Source organism: Condylura cristata, unplaced genomic scaffold (assembly GCF_000260355.1).
Source record: "Condylura cristata isolate star-nosed mole 26May11 unplaced genomic scaffold, ConCri1.0 scaffold00002, whole genome shotgun sequence".
NCBI lineage: Eukaryota > Metazoa > Chordata > Mammalia > Eulipotyphla > Talpidae > Condylura > Condylura cristata.
In genome coordinates, this window is record NW_004567103.1 from 39954484 (window position 1) to 39976346 (window position 21863).

At 32.4% G+C, this 21863-nt stretch overlaps 1 protein-coding gene across 1 annotated transcript in view; it reads left to right on the top strand.

Annotated features, from left to right (window-relative positions):
* Nucleotides 1-21863, top strand: part of SESTD1 (SEC14 and spectrin domains 1) — a 96567-nt gene that overhangs the window by 60379 nt on the left and 14325 nt on the right. Inside the window, exons 6-12 of the mRNA XM_004674480.2 lie at nt 1660-1773; nt 3888-3985; nt 5936-5991; nt 8883-9094; nt 14565-14687; nt 19954-20148; nt 20672-20786. Of these exons, the coding sequence (XP_004674537.2) occupies nt 1660-1773; nt 3888-3985; nt 5936-5991; nt 8883-9094; nt 14565-14687; nt 19954-20148; nt 20672-20786 (913 nt within the window). The remainder of the gene's footprint in view (nt 1-1659; nt 1774-3887; nt 3986-5935; nt 5992-8882; nt 9095-14564; nt 14688-19953; nt 20149-20671; nt 20787-21863) is intronic.

The following is a 21863-nucleotide window of genomic DNA, read 5'->3' on the forward strand; positions in this document are numbered from 1 at the left end:
GAACTCATGAGGAAGTGGCTTTAGCTTCTCAGTGCAGTGCTTTAACCCGCTGCGCCACCAGGGAGGGCCTTAAACATATTTTTTTTCTTGATAAAACTAGGTTGTTTGTCTTAGGATTTTCATAGTGTGCGTATTGTGTGAATACCCCTGTGGCATCGTTTGCCATATTTTGCCTTTTCTAACCTCTGAATTGCCATATATTGATAGTTGGATTTAGACATTTTATTATTTTCATATCTGATTTTCTTTCTCCAAGGTTATTTGTTGGTAATAATGTGTTGCTTGATTACCAGGCTCCTAATAGTTGCTTTTCTTTTTTGATGATCTTAGGAACCATTGATGTTCAGTACCTATATTTTTAGTTTATTAGAGATTTAAAATGATAATGTACTGTTTCTATTACCCTACCTTTATTTACTAGTTAGAATTTTGCTATGGTGAGAAACTTACTTGTTTACCCGATGGTACAGTTTGTATATGAATGGTGAGATAGATGCTTATTTCCCCTTTTTTTGCTAGTTTTCAATAAAGTATATGTGTTCCACAGCAGAGTTCAGTAGCGGCCATTTATTTTGGCATTCATATCAGCTCATTGTATTAAACATGCTTAATGTTTCAAGCTATGGCATTTATTATTTTCTTTGATAAGCAAATAGTTAATGCCTCTGGCCAGTAGAAGCCTTTCCAGGACATTGGGCACAGTCCTAGTAGTCTTTGATAACTTGATATCTAGAAAAGAGATGTTTCAAGCTTGTCATATAGATTTCCAGCTCCAGATGTAGAATTGACCATCTTTCCAAGGAGTCATGATTCTTTTTTTATGGGAAATAGTAGAGGTAGAAGTCTGGATGCTAGGAATGTGCATTTCTCTATAATTGATCTTATTTCTAAACATTTCAGTGAACAGAACTAGAAAAACAGCTGCCGGAATAGGCTGGGGGGTTTGAGTGAATCGGGTAAATATGGGTCAATTATATCATGAAGCATAGATGTGAATTTTTGTTAGTGAACTGATATACAGATTCTGGCCTATAATGATGTACACCTGAAACTTACATTATGTTATAATACAACATTGCTTTGGTTAAAAAAAAAAATGAAATGTTAGAGAAACATGGAAGTATAATTTTTGATTGCCAGGTTTAATATTCATTTGTGCTTACCATTTTAGTGCACTTAATTAATTTTAAAGCTATATGGAAGTTCTTTGCTATGTATATCATTATATGAAAGGAATTGATTTTTACTACCAAGCAATTACTAATATGGATAAAATCTTTTTTTTAAAATGTGCTATTTGTAAATGATTTATGATAGCTTATTTCCTAGGAGATATCCATAGTTTTATTGAATTGATTTTACATGCTTTTTTTTTTTTATTAAAAAGTTTATTTTTACATCATTTTTCACATTTTTTTTTTCATCTCAATTGTAATCCCCACGGGTTTCCCATCACCAAATCACCCCTGTGCCACCACCATAGTCCCGTGCATTTCCCTCCCTTCCCCCCCTACATGCTTTTTTATTAGTTAAATAAAAATAAAAATATAACCACATTGGAAACACAGCTGCATATTTTAATCTAATTTTATCCCCTTATTTTGTCCATGAATATTAACTGTCATTTACTAAAACTTTATTTTCTTTTTACCATCATAGGTTATTTTAGTGTCTGCCAATAAATTGACTCGTTATATCGAACCATGTCAGTTAACAGAAGATTTTGGTGGAAGTCTTACCTATGACCACATGGACTGGTTAAATAAGAGGCTGGTTGGTATATTACAATGAGATGAATGTTACTACACATAAATATTTTGATAACAATCATTTTAATCAACTGAAAAGTAGATTGTTTTCCTTTTTACAAAAGTGAAGTAATATGGTATCAGATTCATAAGTATTAGCTCATGTAAACAATTTTTAGTAGTAATAGTATTACTCTTCAAAGTTCTAAATTTTTAAAGTAGAATAAGAAAGTAGCATAATTTCTTAAGAGGTACTTTCCTTGATTTCAGAGAGGATATTTAAACATTTATTGGGTTTCAGAAGAAATTTGACAGGTTAAGTATTTCTTTTCTGAAAATGTATCTTTGTTAGGCAGTTGCAGTCTGTTGCTCAGTATAATATGCCATTGTTTACTAAAACTGCTGGGAATTAAAAGAATAAACTTCAGTTTAATTCAGTTTAAAGTATGGGCAAGTCCTCCATAATATTTCTTTCAATACAGTTGAGTAAAAAAAGTCCTGGAAACACTGAATAAAACTGTTATTTGAGGATCTGTTTTTGATATATATTAGTCCTATGGGGTCAGTCTCTTCCAAAAGATCAGAGACTTTTTTTTCAGTAGGCCTAGCTTGATATGACAACTAGAGATCAATTAGGGCCTTTGAGTCTTGAGAAGTCCTGTTACATAAAAGAATTTTAGACTGTTTTGCAGTAACTGTCTGAGGCTAAAAGCTGCTTCTGGTCTTGCTTAAGTCCTTTACTCTTCCCTAGACCAAAAGTAATCATGTCCTAATCTTATTCTTTCATTAATTGGAGAAACAATCACTACTCTCCCCTTTACAGCTAGATGAATGTAATTTAGAAGGGCTTGTCCTCTAAAATGATGATCATTTTTTTAGTTTATCAGTGACATGTCTTCTCTATTTGAGAGTCTCATCTTCATTCTCAGAGTGAATATCTGTCATGTAGAGTCTCCTTTCTGTCCTTGATGCCCCAGGTACCAAAGTAAGGGCTAAAAATTCCTGACCTGCTTCATTATTCTTTATAATTATCAATAGTAACTATGTAAATCTCTATTTATGTTTGTTTTTTCTTTGGTAATCTGTCAAATGCTGTTACCATTGCTTGTCAAGCCCAAAAGAACTCAGATAAAAAGTGATTCCTTTGTGCCTCCATAGTCCTTTCACTTTAATCATAGTTTCTAGAGAACTATTAGTTATGTTAAATGAAGAATTTCTGAATATGTTACTTTTATTGAAGAATAACAAACTTTGGTTATGTTAGAATAGATAATTCTATTTTTGTTATGTTCTGAACAGTTTTCAAGCAAATTAAATATTTACTTTATTGCTTATGTACTTGCCCAAATCTCTTTAGAATATACTTGCCCAAATCTCTTTCAGAAATATTTTGAAAATCAAGTTCAAATTCTAACTTATTTTTTATGCTACATTCCTATATGTCAAACTCTGTAACTAGTACAGCAGCCACTATTGATTAGTGATAGACAAGCACAAAAAAATATTTTATTTCTTTAGAATTAGAGGATTTGCAATGGCATAAATGTTGTCCATGAAGTTAAAACTAATTTTGGCACAGTTATTTCTTAGAAAATACAGGAATAAAGCAAACATGGCTAAGCAATTGAAAAAATTCCTTATCCATTTAAGCTACTGATTGTTTGGGACAAGCTATCTTCTCCTATGTACAACATTATTTTCTGGTGGTTAAGTTGTGCTGTGATTTCCAGAGAGGGAAAGGAAGTAGGCCAATTCTATTACGCTTTAAAAAAAAAAAATCTATTTATTTATGCATATAGAACTGGACTGGGGTATAGGCCAGAGGTTTAGGGGCAGTGAGAAGATTCACCAGAGACAGTGTGGGGAGCAGAACAGGCTGAATAACAAAGTACACTGCTGAGGGGAGCAGCGGGCGGGTCAGGAGAGGTCTGGCTCGCCATGTGGGTCACCTCCTCTGCTGGGATCAAACTTATGCCTTATGCTGAAATGGCTTCAGCTTCTTAGTGCTGTGCTTTAATCCACTGCACCACCAGGGAGGGCTCCAATTCTATTACTCTTACTGGAAAATAACTTACATTCATATTAACTTCTGTAAGTAATCTCAATATGTTAATGAAATATCCTATTTTAATCTCATAGGTTTTTGAGAAGTTTACCAAGGAATCTACATCATTATTAGATGAACTTGCTTTGATTAATAATGGAAGTGATAAAGGAAATCAGCAAGAGAAAGAAAGGTATGTCCTAGTGCAAGGTACAAAAATTAAGATAAATCTCTAATAAAAATCCACATTCAAAATTTACATATTTTTTAATTCGTGGGAATATGCTTTACATGTAAAATTTGAAAGTTTCCTTACTAAAGATATTAATTTTTGTTGAATGATAACAGATTTCCATATTTCTGACATTAAAATACTCATTTGCAGAAATATATCTTCAAAATAAAATAATTTTATGCCTTTTTGAATGTCTACTTTGCTTGTAAAAAATATGGAAAGGCTAGATATTGAAATGAAATTGTTACTTAAATGCAGTTACACTTAAATGCCTAATTTATAGAACTTCCCTATTAGTAAAATATGTGTTTACTCTGAGTTCAACTCGAGTATTTCATATTTAATGACACTGGTTAAAGTAACTGTTTCACTGTGTTATCTACATGCACTTACTTATTTCATTTTAATAGACTTCCATTGAACCATACAATCTTTTTTTTTTTTTTGAACCATACAATCTTAACAGGTTTTTTTTTCCCCCCTGTTTTCTTTCTGGTCTCTCAACAGCAAAGTGGTCACTGGTAGAATAATATTTCACTAGGAAATTTGAATCATAGAATCAACATTTCCTTGTCTATCTCTTCAATTTGACCTTAAAAGTACAATGGAAGCTTGATAAAGTACAACTTTATGAGTTCAAATATTTAACAGCATAGCAGTTAACTGGTATAATGAGGGTAATGTGAGATCATAGTCATAACAAATCTTTATTTGAACAAAAAAAATTTAAAATAAATGATTGTACATCTATTTGAAGTTACAACAAACAATTACCCCATAGAGGTCATATAAAAATGTAAAGTGGAAGGTTTTTACACATATATGAATATGTATGTAGGTGTCACATGCTTACATGCTCTGGTTTAGGAACTGAAAATGTCATACAGATTACTCAACAGAATTACTTACTGAATACCAGAGTAAGTTTGATGTTTCTTGAAGTCATGTTTCTCAGGAAAGATCCATGAAGAGGGTACATGTGGAAAATGAGTTCATGGTCATGGAGTTTAATGTTGTTTTATCTCATTACCCTCCTTGACGGTGAAAATGTACAGGTTACAGCTTCTGCTAAAACAGTGCAATAAAGAAACAAATCTTTTTAACTGCTTCCTTAGAAATTTCTATATTTGCATCCTTTTACTTAGTAGTAATATCTGTGCAGTGTTTTGGGAAACACATTGGGGTGGGCTATTATATATGGTTACATGAAGTATCAAATAAAATCTTGTCTTTGCCAATTCCTCCCCAAGAAATTCAAGTGTTATTGTTTTGTTTCTTTTAAACCCCATATCATGTAAAAATTTCCTTTGTTGCAAATTTTCATCACTTTAGGTTAATCCTCAGGAAGTATTGAGTTATTAAGAGGGGAAGGCCTAGAAGTGAAACATTTGGATAAGCAAAGCAATGTCCTAGGCTTTGATTTGCCATGTACCTTATCTTCATCATTACTTCCCTTATTTGCTGATGAAAACAAAGGGCAATGACAAAAATAGAAAAATCAGTACAAGGAAGGGAACATACACACACTCACATTCACATAAAAGAATGTCAGAGAGGACGTTGCAGCTCTCAAAGGTTGCTCTAGATAATAAACTTTTGATTGGAGGATGACTACAGGATTTTTAATGTTATATTTCTGGGTTATTGTATAGCTACAGATTTCATTTTGAAACAAATATCTAGTGGAAGAATACTATATTTTATAAGTAATAAGTTTTGTGACTTATATAGATTTTTTTTTACTACCAGTGTTAGATCTAATAGGTTTTCTAATCATTAAGAAAAATTATAATATACATTAGATTAGTTTGCTTCATGTTTTTGTGTTTTTCTGTATATGTTTAAAAGGTTTTAAGTTACATGGATGAAAATAATCCTTTTAAAAATTACTCATTTGGTGCTTGCTAGGTCTGTGGATTTAAATTTTCTTCCATCAGTTGATCCTGAAACAGTTCTTCAGACAGGTAAGATGAAAAAACATTTTTTAGTGATAATCATAATCTGAAAAACTAGTTGTATATTGATTGGTCCATGAAATAAATGTTTTGAATATGCATTATGTGGTATGAATTTGAAGGGAAATTTTTCAAACTTGTTTGGTTTAACATGACAGTTAAGTGATAATGTACTCACTCCACACTATTAAAAATACCTATGATGGGCCCTCCCTGGTGGCGCAGCGGGTTAAAGCACTGCACTGAGAAGCTAAAGCCACTTCCTCATGAGTTCGATCCCCGCCTGCCCCGGAGGTGACCACATGGCGTGGCAGACCTCTCCTGGCCCGCCCGCTGCTCCCCTCAGCAGTGTACCTTGTCGATCTGCCTGTTCTGCTCCCCACTCTGTCTCTGGTGAAGCCTCTCGCCGCCCCTGCACCTCTGGCCTATACCCCAGTTCTGTATGCACAAATAAATAAATCTTTAAAAAAAAAAAAAAAACACCTACTATGGGCCCTCCCTGGTGGCGCAGTGGGTTAAAGCCCAGCTCTAAGAAGCTAACGGCCCTGCCGCATGAGTTCGATCCCCGCCTGCCCCGGAGGTGACCACATGGAATGTCAGACCTCTCCTGACCCGCCCACTGCTCCCCTTAGCAGTGTACTTTGTTGATCTGCCTGTTTTGCTCCTTTCTCTGTCTTTGGTGAATCCTCTCACCCTCCGCATCTCTGGCCTGTACCCCCAGTTCCATATGAATAAATAAATAAATCTTAAAAAAAATCCTATTATGACAAAGTTAAATGATCTGTCTTACAAATATTTGGGTTTATTTCCTTAATGATGAAATGGAGGTAAAAATTTCTGTTTCATTGGGTATGTAGGATTCTTGAATACTGAGTATCTTCTAACATTTTTTTTCTCTATTTTCATAACAACTTTTTGAGATAATTATCATTTTCACTATTTGTACGTAAGGAAGCTAACACTTAGAGATATAAATTAACTTGCCCCAAATCAGCTAAGCATACCTAGCTCAAAATATGTCTAAATCCAAAGCCACCTACCTACATTGTTATACTGTCATGTATGTAAGAGGACTAGAACATTGTGGAGTCCTTGCACACAGTGTGTTCAGTGTAGTAAGTGTATTCCAACCCCAATATTTCTAGTTTTTCACAGAATCTAATAGTAAAGATTGATGTTCTTTTAAATGAAAATACCTTAATTTTAATTCTGTTTTTCTAATAATAGTTTGTAATCCTAATCCCATTGTTTATCAACACTTTGGCACTCTTCTCAGCGTTTTATATGTAGAAACCCATTTATCTTTCACCAAAACCCAGAGAAGTATGTACTTTTGTTGCCCTAATTTTTAAGATGAAATTAAGGTATTAAAAGGTTAAGCAACTTGTTTGGGTTACATAGCTAGTTAATGCAAGATTAGGGCATGAACCAAGGCAGTTTAGTTTCAGAATCTGTTCTTTGAAATAATTATGTGGTGCTGATTTTCTTCTAGAAATAATATCCATAAGTAAAGCTTAAGGATATCCATTGTCAAAGTAGATAAAATAAATGTACTCAGAACTTAATGACTTTTGTGTATATGTAGGCTTTGCGTAAATATTTAGAACAGTTATTCTAATTACCATATGTAATGAAGAATAAAGAATTAAATTCTGAATTATTGACTTAGTTGTCCTAAGTTTTGTTAGTATGATATAAATTTTATTTCCTTAGAGACTAAAGAGATAATTATAATCTCTTAATTACTACATGAATAAGAGGTACAGAAAACTAACTAAAAATAATGTTGAGGATTTATGACTTACTTTCACGTTTATATTTAATATCTTGAAAAAAGTTTAAGCCATTGAATTAAAATGTTTTTGAAATTTCTATTTTAAAATTAGCTTTATATGCTACTAAGTCCTAATGTTATATGCTATGGTCTCTTAAAGCAGAGTTTGAAAGACTGTAAAATGGAGAGGGTTAGCACAATCTTGAATATTTTTTTAGAAACTAGAAATATCTGTTAACTACAATAAAGGTTTTATTTCTATATATTGGACATCATTTAATTTAAAACATTTTCTTGAATAAAGATGAAAAGAATTTAAACATCTGCATATTTTTTGGCCCCTAAATAATAACAAATTGGAAAAGTATTTTCCTGGAAAAAGAATTTGCCGTTTATTTAGTTTTCAAATTATTAATATACTTGCAGCTTTGACATTGTACATTGTGCAATTTTAAATTTTTATGCATGAATAGATTTTCTACATGAGTTTGCTATAACTGAATCACTTTGGATGTAGTTTTTAACTATTCTGTTCCCTCATGATTCAGTTAGCATGTTATAGAGATTCTGATAGATATTAAGTATACTTTGTACCACTAATAAGAGTTTCTGCCTTTATTCTAACCATAACTGCAATATTATACTGTTACTTTTTCTTTTAGGTTCTATGATTAAGAATATGAATTAAAACTGTAGGTCTGCTATTTACTGCTTAGTGTTGATTAGTACCTTTAGACAGAAAGGAAATTCTCTAGTGTAATTGTGCACTATAGGAAAGAGGGTTTGTTGGCAAGGTATTCTGAGTAATGAATGTATCAAAAAAAAAATAACAATGTGCTGTATGTTCAAATATATACATTGATTTGATTAAGATATATGTAACACATGCACTATCATAGAATGCATGTGTTATATATATATACTTATGATAAGATTTGGTATATGTAGAAACATGTTCATATGCAGCTTTAAATTTTATTTCTATATAAGTTTTAAAATATATTTAAGTATTTGTGACCTGGTACATAGCTAGGTGACTTGTTAGATATGTTTTAAAAATAAGGGATAAGAGTTGAAAAGGTTGAGAATTGAATTTTTTAATGTACATTAATTTTCATTTGTAAAGGGCATGAATTGTTATCCGAATTACAGCAGCGTCGATTTAATGGTTCAGATGGTGGGGTCTCATGGTCTCCTATGGATGATGAACTGCTTGCACAGCCACAGGTTATGAAATTATTAGATTCACTGCGAGAGCAATATACCCGCTACCAGGAGGTTTGTAGACAACGTAGTAAGCGTACACAGTTAGAAGAGATTCAACAGAAGGTGATGCAGGTAAGTGGCTGATTTGAATATATTTGACTTTTTAATTCTAAATTTAAGAGCTTTTTTTTTTTTTATAATTTTTACAGCATGACCCATTTTTTACTAGGCCTTATTTATAGAGAACCTTTAGGATATCAAATTATATTCTAAAGCTATTTTAAATTATGTACATTATCACAAATAGTGTTTGTTTCAGTATTATATTATTTCTACAGTAATGACAGGGAAGACATTTTTTGAAAATGAATTTAAATAATAACTAGTTGTTTGGAAAACTGCCTGTGGTTTCAGTATATTCTTGTAAGAAATAACATTGATATTTTATTTATTAATTTATAAAATCTTATTAATTTTTCTTGTTAATTTGTATATTATGAGGTTTTTTTTATCCGAGTAAAATGATAACATGTAATGACTTCACATGTCCATTGAATTGCTCATGCCCATAAGATTGCACAATAATAGTTCATTTTTGATGATGCTGAGAAAATTTTAAACATATTTAATATTTGTGAATTTTGATTTCTTTAAGATTAATTTTTTTATGGGAAGCAGTTTAAAAGTATTAAACACCAATATTGATAGAAGATATTTTTGTTAGTTATTTACTGGATTTTCATCTGTTGAATTAAGAAACAAATCTTTATATTTTACTTATAAAATGCCAAATTATAAATAACGTGTCTTAATTAGATTCATCCATTTAGTAGATAAGTATTTACTAAATTCTAATTATGTGGAAAACTTTGCTGAGTTTTATATGGGATATAAAGTTAGTATGATTGATTGTTTTTGCTATCAAAATGAGAGAAAGTGTGTTACAAGGACATCACTGAAGTACTGTGAGCATTTGTAGGAGGGATTATCCGATTATCCCTTTGGTTTCAAGTTAGGAAGACTAGATGCAGGAGTTAGCTCTTGAGCTTGTCCTCCAAGATGTGTAAGGTTTCACTAGGCATATACTTTAGATGTGAAAGAAGCATTAGCACTCCTTAGAGGAAAAAGAGCATCTTGAGTAAACAATAGTAGCTTGGTTTCTAAGCTTCATTGAAAGAAAATCAGTAGGCACTGTGGGAAGTTCATAGCCTTTGAGATATAGAGTATTGTCAGGGCTGAATTCTAGATCCTTCTCTTTGCTCTGTGATCATGGTCATATTAATTCACCCTCCACTACCTTGATCTATTTCCTTCTTTCATCCTCCCCCTTGATTCTTTCTCCCTTTGTTCCTCCATAGAAGTTAGTCGTCAGAGAGATCAAGGATTGATTGATATATATTAATATATATAAACATAAAAAATTGTTAAAGTAAGAGACAAAGGTCACCTGTCTGGCTGTATAGGTTTGGGGAGGGTTTTGGGCTGGTGGTTGCATGAGACTTAGAGGTTTAGATAGAGTAAAGGTGATTCCAGATTTTCTTGGTGGGGGCTGGAAGAGCGAAAATCCCACATTAAGTTTTATTTTGAAGTAGGGTTGATCTTGAATTTATGACAGGCCTGTTGGTTGACCCTGTTAGTTCATGGCTGACTATCAAAGTGCAGGAAAATCATGGGTGATGGAATTCATCCAGCATGTGTGCTTTGCTATGTAAATCAATGGGTGTGACAGATAGAGTTGAAATATTGACAGATGTTTTTATTGAAATGATGGAGCAGTGTATTGATTAAGGAAGAAAAAAATTTTATAGGCCAACAATGATATTTATAATAATGGTGAGAGTAGTAACAATTGTTAGAACAAATAAATTTCATTACAATTCAATATTCTTTATGAACATTACAAGTGAATTAGTTAGGACATTAATATTCATTATGTAACTGCTCCTGCACTGTTTTTTTATACCAGTCACATTTTAGGATAAGATCCATTTCCTTTGCCAAAATGACTATTTAAATTTTTCTGTATGGTAGCATATTAATCACGTCAGTGCACACAGAGCACAAACTGTCTTTAGTCTTACAGACTTGAGGAAAATACATATTTTTTTGTTTATAGAATCATAAAGTTGACTACCTTTTCTTGTTACAGTTGTGAAATTGAATTTTTCCAGCTTTCTCCCCCCCCCAGCTTTTCCCTTAAAATATAATGAAAGAAAAATTAATAGCTCTAATTGATTAACTCTATGATAAGCAACAACCATTAATAGTTATTGTCACTCATTCCCGGTGGTTCATATTGATAGCATCAGATTTCATGTGGTATGCAGAAGTTTTCCATGCTGCTATTGCTGTTTAATAATTAGATTTCACATGCTTCTGGATAGGAGATAATGCCATTTCACTGAAATATATTATTGTTGTTCTTATTATTTATCATGGCAGTAATTATTACCAACACGGCAAATTTTTTTTCTAGTATCCTCCTTGTGCTTTTTTCCTTTGTAAAAGGAACTATAGATGAAAAATAGGATATATTCTGAGTTACAGAAGTATACAGCCACAGTTACTTTCCCAGTTCCCCATAATCTTTCTTTCTTTAATTGTTGGACTTTTGCTTGACACTCTCATTCTGCTTCATCTGATCTCATATGTGCTCTCATGTAATCTTTAGAAATCATCCTGGCCAAGAAAAAATAGGGGATATTCCATACATTTTTTTACCTAGGCACACATTTATGTGGTAGAGTATAAGAGCAGGAAATAGTGTTATATTTTACATGCAAATATAATTAATATTATATTGTGGGGTCATACTAATATGTAGGGAGTCATATTAATTGTAGGGGTAATATTGATATGTAGGGAGGCATAGAACTGTTTTTCTTTTTTTTTTAGTTTTATAACCCAATTTTGCAAGCCATCTCCATTTTTGCATTTAAATAGACTTATTTACTAAAGAATTAACTTTAATTTGCATCATTTTTGTTAGAAATAGTCATGCATTTACAGTGTACATGTATTGCATACAGTGTACATTGAATACAGTGTACACATTAGGGAAAATTGCTTTCAGTACATATTAAAGCTGATGTTCATTGACACTGTAACTAGTTTTGTATGAAGGAGATGGCTTTGCTTTAAGTTTATTTTTAGATTTACAATTCTTCAAAAGTTCCATGCTAATGTAATATTTTTCCCAGTTATGACTTATATTACTCTAGATTATTCTAAAATCAAAATTTAATGCTTAAATGATATTTTCTTAAGTTTATTATACATAGAGTAATATGTATAATAAATACATTATTAATTAGCTAAACATTTTTGAGATGCTTTCATTCCATTCTTATTTTTAGAATTTAAATATTTCTAATAAGTTATATTATTTAAAATACTCAAAAGCCTTTTTATTTGGTTCTGTATCCCTATCCATAACATACAGTAATAAATGAGAAATAATTGAGTCCCAATAAATAAATCAGTAATAAATGAGAAATAATTGAGTCCCAATAAATAAATCAGTATGTAATTGTTTAAAAATGTTGCCATAAATTTCCTTAAAAGTTAGTCCCTTTTTTCTCTTTTTAAAAAGGGTATTGAATACAAAAACTCAGGGACTTCCTTAAGAAACCCAAGAATCTTAGTGACCCAAGCATCAGATGTGAGACAAATTTTGTAAAGCATGAGCAGACAGAAAGAGCTAATTTTTTTTTTCAGAAGTGAGGAACACAAAAGGACTAAGAATTAGTAGCATATACTGTGCTAAATGTCTCACCTGTATAGTGACTAGTATAATCCTGACAATGGCCCTCTATGGTAGATAGCATGAACATCATGTTAAAGATAACAGGAACAGAATTCACAGTTCAAACTCATGCCCAGTACTTTCTCCAGACCAACTGCTCATGTCTTTTTTGTGAGTGTTATTTTCTACAGGATAACAGATGGAAATAGGACCTTAGTACCTTGCCCTTCTAAACATAGCTCTTATAAAAGATTAGAGTAGGAAAAGTGATATATAGAAACAAAGCATTGCTTTCAAAAGAACACTTGACAATAGTGATTTGCAAATAAACTCAGGACTCTGAAAAGAGAGTTTAGCCACTGTGGTAGTCTCATGGAAAATCATTACAGTATAATAGTTGAATGTTAGGTGAAATCTGAGAACTGGTTGTAGCACTTAAGTCTGGAGGGACATGAGAAAACTCTGCATTTGAATAATTAATGAAATGAATATATAGGATTTTTCTGTTTGAAGTGGGGCTTTTATGTAATTATAAGAAATTGCATTAACTGTTAGATTGTTAAAATTAATATATTTTAATCTGATAATGACAGAAATATAGTATGGGTCTGCAGTACTCTTAAAAAACGTTCTAACGTTGTTATGTTACAAAGTACCCTCTTTCACTTCTTGGGAACTATGTTAATCTCTAATTATGGATGGGACCATACATTTGTTGTTAAGTTTCTTATTCTAATTTAGTAACAGGAAAGCTTGATAATATTTTTTTCTTTTAAAATTACCTTACTATGTGTGAGTGATTTCAGGGTGTATATACACATTCACAGATACTTAACAAAACCCTTCCTCCTTCTGCATGAGAATTTTATCTTTGCCTACTACTTATTCTATTTTCATGTAAACCTGATAAAATTAGAATTTCAACTATCTTAGTAGGCAATTTTGTATATAGTAAAAATTATTTCTATATCTGTATTGAGGAACTACTAATACTTGATGGGAGACATAGTTTTGGGCATCCTTGAGTTCAGTGCTTTGTATAGCAGAAATGACCCCTCTGGGGAATGAGATTCTGAAACCAGCGTATCTCCCCTATCTGTTCCATATGGATTTCATGTTCTTACACCAGATTTGTTGGATTGTTTCACACTTGAGAGAGAAAAGAAATGCCCAAGACTGCTGTCCTAGAAAACTGTAGACCCCTCCTTACATCCTTCTGAGTAGACTAGTGGGATTTCTGATGGTCATGTCAGTTAAATGTCTAGTTGATCTGACCAAGAAGACCTCTAGAAGGCAGGAGAGTAGTATAATTCTACAGTTCAAAACTTTCTTTTCAGAGTGAGGGAAATAACATTTTAACTTTATATTAGTTAATTAATTCATTCAGTTGTATCATGCTTTAGGAAGAACATTAGACTGAGTAGTCAGGACACATGACTTCTATTGGTAGTTTTCTAGTAATGGATTATGTTACCTTAGGCAAGTCACTTAATCTTTCTGAAAGTCAGTTTTCTTAAGTGTTAGATAAGACATTTCACTAAAGTCATTTCGACCTCTAAATCTCGTGTAGATCTTTGATTTTATTACCCTAGAGTCATTTTTAATCCTCTTTTGTAGGCACATTCCAGATTTGTTTTAGCCTGGAAGATGATATCAAATACTGAAAGCCTCAGGTGCTACTATATGCATTTTATAGGTTTTAAAACTTATAGTTTATAGCTGCATAATTCTAAAAGGAACATTTACTGCCTATAGACTAGAATTTAAATTTAAAAATACTTGAAGAATTGTAGGAGGGTAAAATGAATTAGAATGAAAGTTTACAAATATCTTAAAGTTTCATGTCAACTTCTGTAGGTGGTGAACTGGCTTGAAGGGCCTGGATCAGAACAACTAAGAGCCCAGTGGGGGATTGGAGACTCCATCAGGGCTTCCCAGGCTCTACAGCAGAAGCATGAAGAAATCGAGAGCCAGCACAGTGTGAGACACTTTTTCCTCTGCAAGTTCCAATACTATTATTAACGTGCTTATTAATTAGTGGCATGTGTGGTACTAAGTTGCGATAAACTTTTGATACATTTAATGTTTAGAGGGCATAAATTTACATTTTGACATCTTAGAACATATTTATTGAAAGGTTGATTTTGGTTTTGTCTCCAATAGTTTAATTATATATTTTTGTAGGAGCACAGTGTTTGTGAAATTTCTTTATGTTGACAGAAGAGTGGTAGTGCAAAAAACAGAACCTTCATCTGTAGTCCTGAGATAGAAACTGATTCTTAGTTCTCTGCTTTACAGGAGGGTACAGTTAAATGCCTGGGAGTAATTCCATAATTGTTACATTAAGCACAACTGATGAAGAATGATTCTCAAAAGTGCCAGGGTATTTTTCCATTCTTTGTGCTTTTAGGGGTTTACATATGTACTTGTGAAGTATATAATTAAACAGTTAAACAAATAAACATAATAAGAAATAGTTATGAAATTAGGGATAAATTTATATGTAGGTACATTACATAAACAGTTGCTCAAAAGGTTTAAAATTTAACAACTTGGTGTGGAGGAAACTGATACTATTAAGTGTCTTCTGTGTTAGCTCTTCATTATGGAGAAAGTAATCATCCAATTTGTGGATCAGTTAGCTCACCCCATTATTCCCCAAATCATATATTTCTTATGGTAATCTAAAATAGATTGGATAGAAAATTGGAAAAATAAAACTGGAATTCATTAATTTCTATTTTCTTAGACTTTGTCTTAAAATAGTGATCAGTTTATATACTCACAAACTCACACACAAAGGCTGTATATACAGTATAAAACTTTATTCTAAATATGAGGAAAAAAATATAATAAATTACAAAGAAGCCAAATGGCATCTCCAAATGATCAGAATACACTCCTTGGATTTATGAATTGAGAAAAAGTCATGTTTTCAAGGACAAGTAAGAGTCAGGTTTATCCTAATCTCTAGCATGTAAGTAGAAACAAGTAAGTACAACAGTAGAAACTGATCAATAATAATGTTAAATTCTATGCTTAGGTAAGATTTAACAATCATCTAAACATTACAATTCTATAATTCCTCATCAATTTCCCCAGGTGAAGTGGTAATTAAAAATTGGATAGTATTAGTTGTATATTTTACATAAATGAGATTAGAGAGTAATTACTGAATAGACTTCTTGAGAATAAATTTGAATTGTCGACCCAGTGTCATTTATTTACTAAAGATGTAGTTTAACAATATCTGACATTATTTCCTTTTTAATATATTCTATTCTGTTAGTCCCTTATGTCTTATATATAATATTTATTTAATCAGTTTTCTTTTTAAAAGATTTTTATTTTATTTATACATCCAAGAACTGGGGTATAGGCTAGAGGCGTGCTTTGGGGGCGGGGACAATGAGAGGACTCACCAGAGACAGAATGGGGACCAAAACAGGCAGATTGACTAAAATACACAGTTGAGGTGAGCAGTGGAGAAGACAGGAGAGGTCTCTTATGCCATGTGAGTTAGCTCCCTGGCTGGGGATTGAACTCTTGCTACAGAGGCTGCCAATAGCTTCATTATTTCGGAACTTAACCCCTTTCATCACCAGGGAGGCCCCTTTTAAATTATTTTTAATAACTCAGATGGGATCTTTCTGCCTCCCCCTAAGAACTAACTTTTTTTTGCCATTTTATTCTAACAGTTTTATTACTTGAGGATATATGCATTTATATATATGTATTGACTCAGAAATAGTGCCCAAGGAAAAGGAACCTTGATGACTTATCATGGGTTACCTCATTTCTTTAAAGGGCATTTAATATCTGGAAATTGTTTCAGAAGTGGGAGTGGGAACAAATTGAATGTGAATGTAGACTAAACAGAATTTACTGGAAGTTGATAATTTGTTTTTGATGAAGTACCATTGCATTGTAATATGCTATACTTTTCAGGTATGCAGCCTTGAAAATAAACATGTGTATATAATACAGTAAGCTCATCACTAAAAGGTAATTATTGTAGCTAGTTGTTACATGAAGTATCATTATACTATACTTTCTACTCTTGAGTAGTTTTGAAATTTTCTGTTCTTTTTACAGAAGTGAGCCACACTGTTTAGCCAATAGGTGGCACTGTGTTTTCACTTAGAGAATACATTAATGGAGGATGAGTATTAATTTGCATATGATGTGTAAGATATTCTGATATTTTTAATGAGCCTTATTTTTACCTTAGGAATAAAATTCAGTTTGAAACAAGTATTAGAATTTTTCAGGTTTCGTGAAGTTATAATCACGAACTTAACATTATTTTAGTATTCTATTTTGTATCAAAGCACTTTGTAAAGTTTTAAGTGTTAGATTGTTCAAAAATAGAAACCAGATATATAAAGCAAAAAATAAACTGATTCAAATATTCAGGACTGATAAACAGAAAATAAAATGTCCTGCTAACATGTAGTTCATTGTTAATAGAAGTTTATTTGGTTTTTGAATGCCAGATAAGTATAAAAATATTAAGTTATATCAAAATGATCATAATAACTAATAACTGTTATGGCTTTTTATTCAGTAATAAAACACTTATCTTTTGGGTGGAGATAGTGGGTAGTAGGAAAAACATATAATAGGAAAGTATAAAAACATAAATCTCTGAAATTGCTTAAGGATTGTATAAATATCCCCCATCCCACAGTGCTGACTTCTGCTCCCCAAGGAGAGCACATGAAGAGCAAAACCTGTTTTTCCCCTAACATATGTTCTCAGCATAATTACCTTCTTAACCTAAAAGAGTTGGCAGTGACTGGCAACTTTGTGGTCAAAAGTATAAATATCCATCATTTTACCTACTCTGCATTCCCACAATTCTCATGTAATACCAGTGTCAATCCTGACTGCCTCCATACTACTAAATGAACATTCAAGCTCCATTTTTACCTGCCTTCTTAATCTCAAAGTTTGGTGTTGATTAGTTTGTTTTTTTTTTTTTTGTGAAAATCATTTTCTAAACATAAAAGATAGGTAAGCAGATGACCATAACTGAACTGAATGCAATTGTTCCCTGAAGGTTCTGCAAATTCTGTGTTCTCATAAACAGAAAGACTAATTATTTCTTTATGACAATCTCAGTTTGTAGTGTGGATTTCTCTATTTTCAGGTGTTAATTTCATGAGATGTACAAATTTGAAATCATTTGCTTCCCTGGTCATTCTAATAAAGCCTATATTTCAGATGTTAGTTCAAACCAGTGTAAGTAGCAGCTTCAGATGGTAATTTTTAAGCTTTCATGGCATAAGAGTTAACTGAGGTGCTTGTTAAAATGCCCTTTATAGAGTACTACCTGCAAAGACTGACATGATCTAGTAGGTCAGGAGTGAAGCTTGAGTATTTTTATGATTGTGATCTGATGTAGATCATTCTTCTTTCAAGAAATACTATCCTTTGTTCCTATTCCTTTAGTTTACCATTTTTTTCCCTCTGAATCTCTGCTGATACTACTTCAAATTTGGACCTTTTTATTTAGACCATGCACAAAATGTGCTACTTCTATAGATGAGATTATGAAATTCCTTTCTATTTCAGAACACTGTAATATTAATTTAGTCCAGTAATATTTTTACTTTATATCACCAATTTCTATTTTAAAAACTAATAGAAATCTTCAAAATATTTTGCACATATTCATTTAAATCATACAATAATCAGTAAAGTAGGTAAGCCATATTATCATTGTGATATACAAGTAGTTTTATTAACATCAAGACTGTTTACATTATAGACCGAATAAATGATTTTTTGGTAGGGAATTCAGCAGTATTGTTTTCCTCCACCCATTAGATACAATAGCATCCCCTTCCTCTCAGCTGTGGCAGCCAAAAATATTTCCAGTCATTACAAGTGTTCGTTAGGAACAAAATCGCCCCAGCTGAAAATCACTACTGTAGAAGTAGAAACAGAGAAACTTCGAGAGATTAAGTAAACAGTCATGCTTTTAGCAAGAAGAGACAAACCTTTATTTCATATTCAAATTTTGTGTTCCTTCTACATCTGACCATATTAATTATACAATAATATTCAAAGATTCTATAATAGTTTAAGCCACAAATCAGTATGACAAATGAGAGAAACCCAAGTTTCAGGTACAGGGCACAGTTTAGACTAATACTGGTTACCTGTCAACAAATCTAGAATGTCTGTTTTTTATATGTTCATTTAATACCTAGTGTTCTAGTCTCTGTGGTATTTAGCTGTCTTAATATAGGAAATTCACGTTCAAGTTGGGTAAGTGGGATGGAGTACCCTATCGGCAAAGCCTTTGTGAGGAGATGACATTTAATCAGCAACCACAAAATGATAGGAAGGAGTAATTACAAGCAAAACACAATTCAGGGCTTGGACACAGCAACAAAATACCACCTCAAGGTAGGAGCTTCTTGTCATGATAGAGGAACTGTAAGAATGTTGATGGTGTTGGAGTATAGTGAACAAGGTAGGGAGTCATAGAAAATAACATTTCAGAAAAGGAATCAGGGGCCAAAGTCATGTGATTTCATCCCACAGAATGGAATTGAAGTTTACTGTAAAGGAGATGAATTAGAGAGCTAAAAAGCTGGTGTTCAGAGAATAAGATTCTTGAAGTTGAAAAGTTTTGGAGCTGTTTGGTAACATGACAGACTTTATGTGCATTGGAGTAAAGAGCAGAGGCCACATGAGGATAGGGAGTCAAGGATTGTGATGTTGGCGTGTTCAGTGGATGCCTACCTCATGGACTTAATATATTAAGAAACCTGGCTGCTGATGTGAAGAAGTAACCTTTCTAAACTCAAAAAAATTAGGTGGAAGTTTGGAGGCATGAAATTTCAAAAATAGGCACTTCGAAGAAGATGTGGTTTTTGAAAGAAAAGGAAGAAGAAATGGGGCCATCATATATCCCATTTTCAAACTTGTGGTAACAGAAACAAGCAATCAGTTGAGAGGGCAGATTGTATTCTCTGAGACTGGACAGGTTTCCAGTAGAACAAAAAGAGAGGAGGGAGTTGAGGGGACATTTAGAGGCCAGGATCAGGATATAGGTGAGTTTGCTATTAGCAAGAGTGATTTGCAAGGATCATAGTAGAAAGATTCATTCTCCTTTATTAAAATTTGAACTAGAAAATTCTCATTTATGTTGCTTTAATATGTCTGGACAAATTATAAAATGTAGTTCTTCTGGAATTATTTTAGTCATTAATTTACAACATTCGTATTACAGGAATGGTTTGCCGTATATGTGGAGCTTAATCAGCAAATTGCAGCACTCTTAAATGCTGGGGATGAGGAAGATCTTGTAGAACTGAAGTCACTGCAACAACAACTTAGTGATGTTTGTTATCGACAGGCCAGTCAACTGGAATTTAGGCAAAATCTTTTACAAGCAGCTCTTGAATTCCATGGTGTTGCCCAAGATGTAAGTGTCTTTTGATCGCCTTTCTTTCTGCAAATTATCTGAACACTTATCTGCATATCATTCTTGCAGGTTTGCATGTTTCCTAATTATTTTTCTGGAACAATAAAATAATTTACTGGTGGGGGAAATGAGATATAATTCCTTGTTTGTTTTTTTGCTAAGATGTTTAAGTCTGCATGCAGTCAAACCTTTTATCTAAATAGTCTTTCCCAACTTGATAGATATATTTCATTTTTATTGTTTCTCCAAGTTTATGCTTTATAATATTAGATTGAAATAAGAGTTTTAATACTTTTTTACCTTCTGCTGACTTGGATATACTACTTTGTCTTTCCGGTGCATGTGTCTATGTGTTGTATCTTTCAGATAATACATATTCTAATTATTCGTCCTTGTCTTTAAACAGTGTAGCCTTTTTCAAGTATAATTGTGATAACCTCATTAGATGTAAACCTCATTAATCATTAAACACTTTAGATGCTGATTACATCAGGGTTATCTCTTTGGTGTCCCTCTGCTTTAGTTGTCTCAGCAGTTGGATGGCTTATTAGGGATGTTGTGCGTAGATGTAGCACCAGCTGATGGAGCATCGATTCAGCAAACTTTAAAACTGCTTGAAGAGAAGCTGAAAAGTGTTGGTAAGCAGATTTTAAAAATGCTGAAACTTAAGTGTTCTTTTAAAAAATATATTGTCATGGTTAGACAAGTCAACTTATATTGAACTAATATATAGAGGGAACACAGAAAAAATAGTATAAGAAGTTTTTATTTCCTTGAAAGGTATATTTTTTGCTAGCATTCTGAGTTTTCACTGTTGGTCAGTCAACTATTTTCACTGAGCCTTTAGCTATTACTGTTTATCCATCTGTATCTACAGGTGCTCTGTCTTGCATATACTATGAAAGTTATCTGTAGTGCATGCATAAAATGTAATTAGCTGTAAAATGTTTTCTGGTAAACTCTGTATGCCCCAAATTGTGTTTTATGCAATGATTTTTGTTGTTGCTATATCCTAGCATGGCAAAAAAGAAAATAGTTGGTTTGATTCTATGCATTTATTTCTCTAAATTGGGACTATCGGCATGTAAACATACTTGCCAAGGGAGAATGAGCTAGTTCCATTAAGCTGTTTCTCTAACTTGTCTTAAGGCCTTTTAAGTTTTACTACAATAGTAAATATAATGAATTTCTCTAAGTCGTGACTGGAGAGGTAGGTAGTGGGTATAAAAGTGGGAAAGAAAGGTAGTATAGTGAATAGGGAAGAGAGATGAGGAATGAAAGAGAGGAAACAGAAATTGAAGGAAAGGATTCAGTAGAAAATAGTAACACATGTTTAAACCAAATTAGTTATTGAAAAGAACTTGAAAGAATAGGTTTGTAAAATCATGTTTGTATTGGCATTTTATTTGTAGCTCTTGTTATTTTAACAGATGATATACATAATATAGACTTACTAGCTAATACTCCATATGAAATTATTTTTAAATGTCAGAAATTTTCTTGAGTCATACTTTTTTTTTAAATAGGAAAAAGAATTTCTGAATATTTAGTTAATTTAAAATATTGTCAACATATCTTACATGTTGCTTCTTGTGGGATTTAAGTAGACAGTGCTTAAATTCAAAATAGTCTATATTCTTTTTTTTTTTTTAAAGATTTATTTATTTATTCGTACAGAACGGGGGTACAGGCCAGAGATGTGGAGGGTGAGAGGA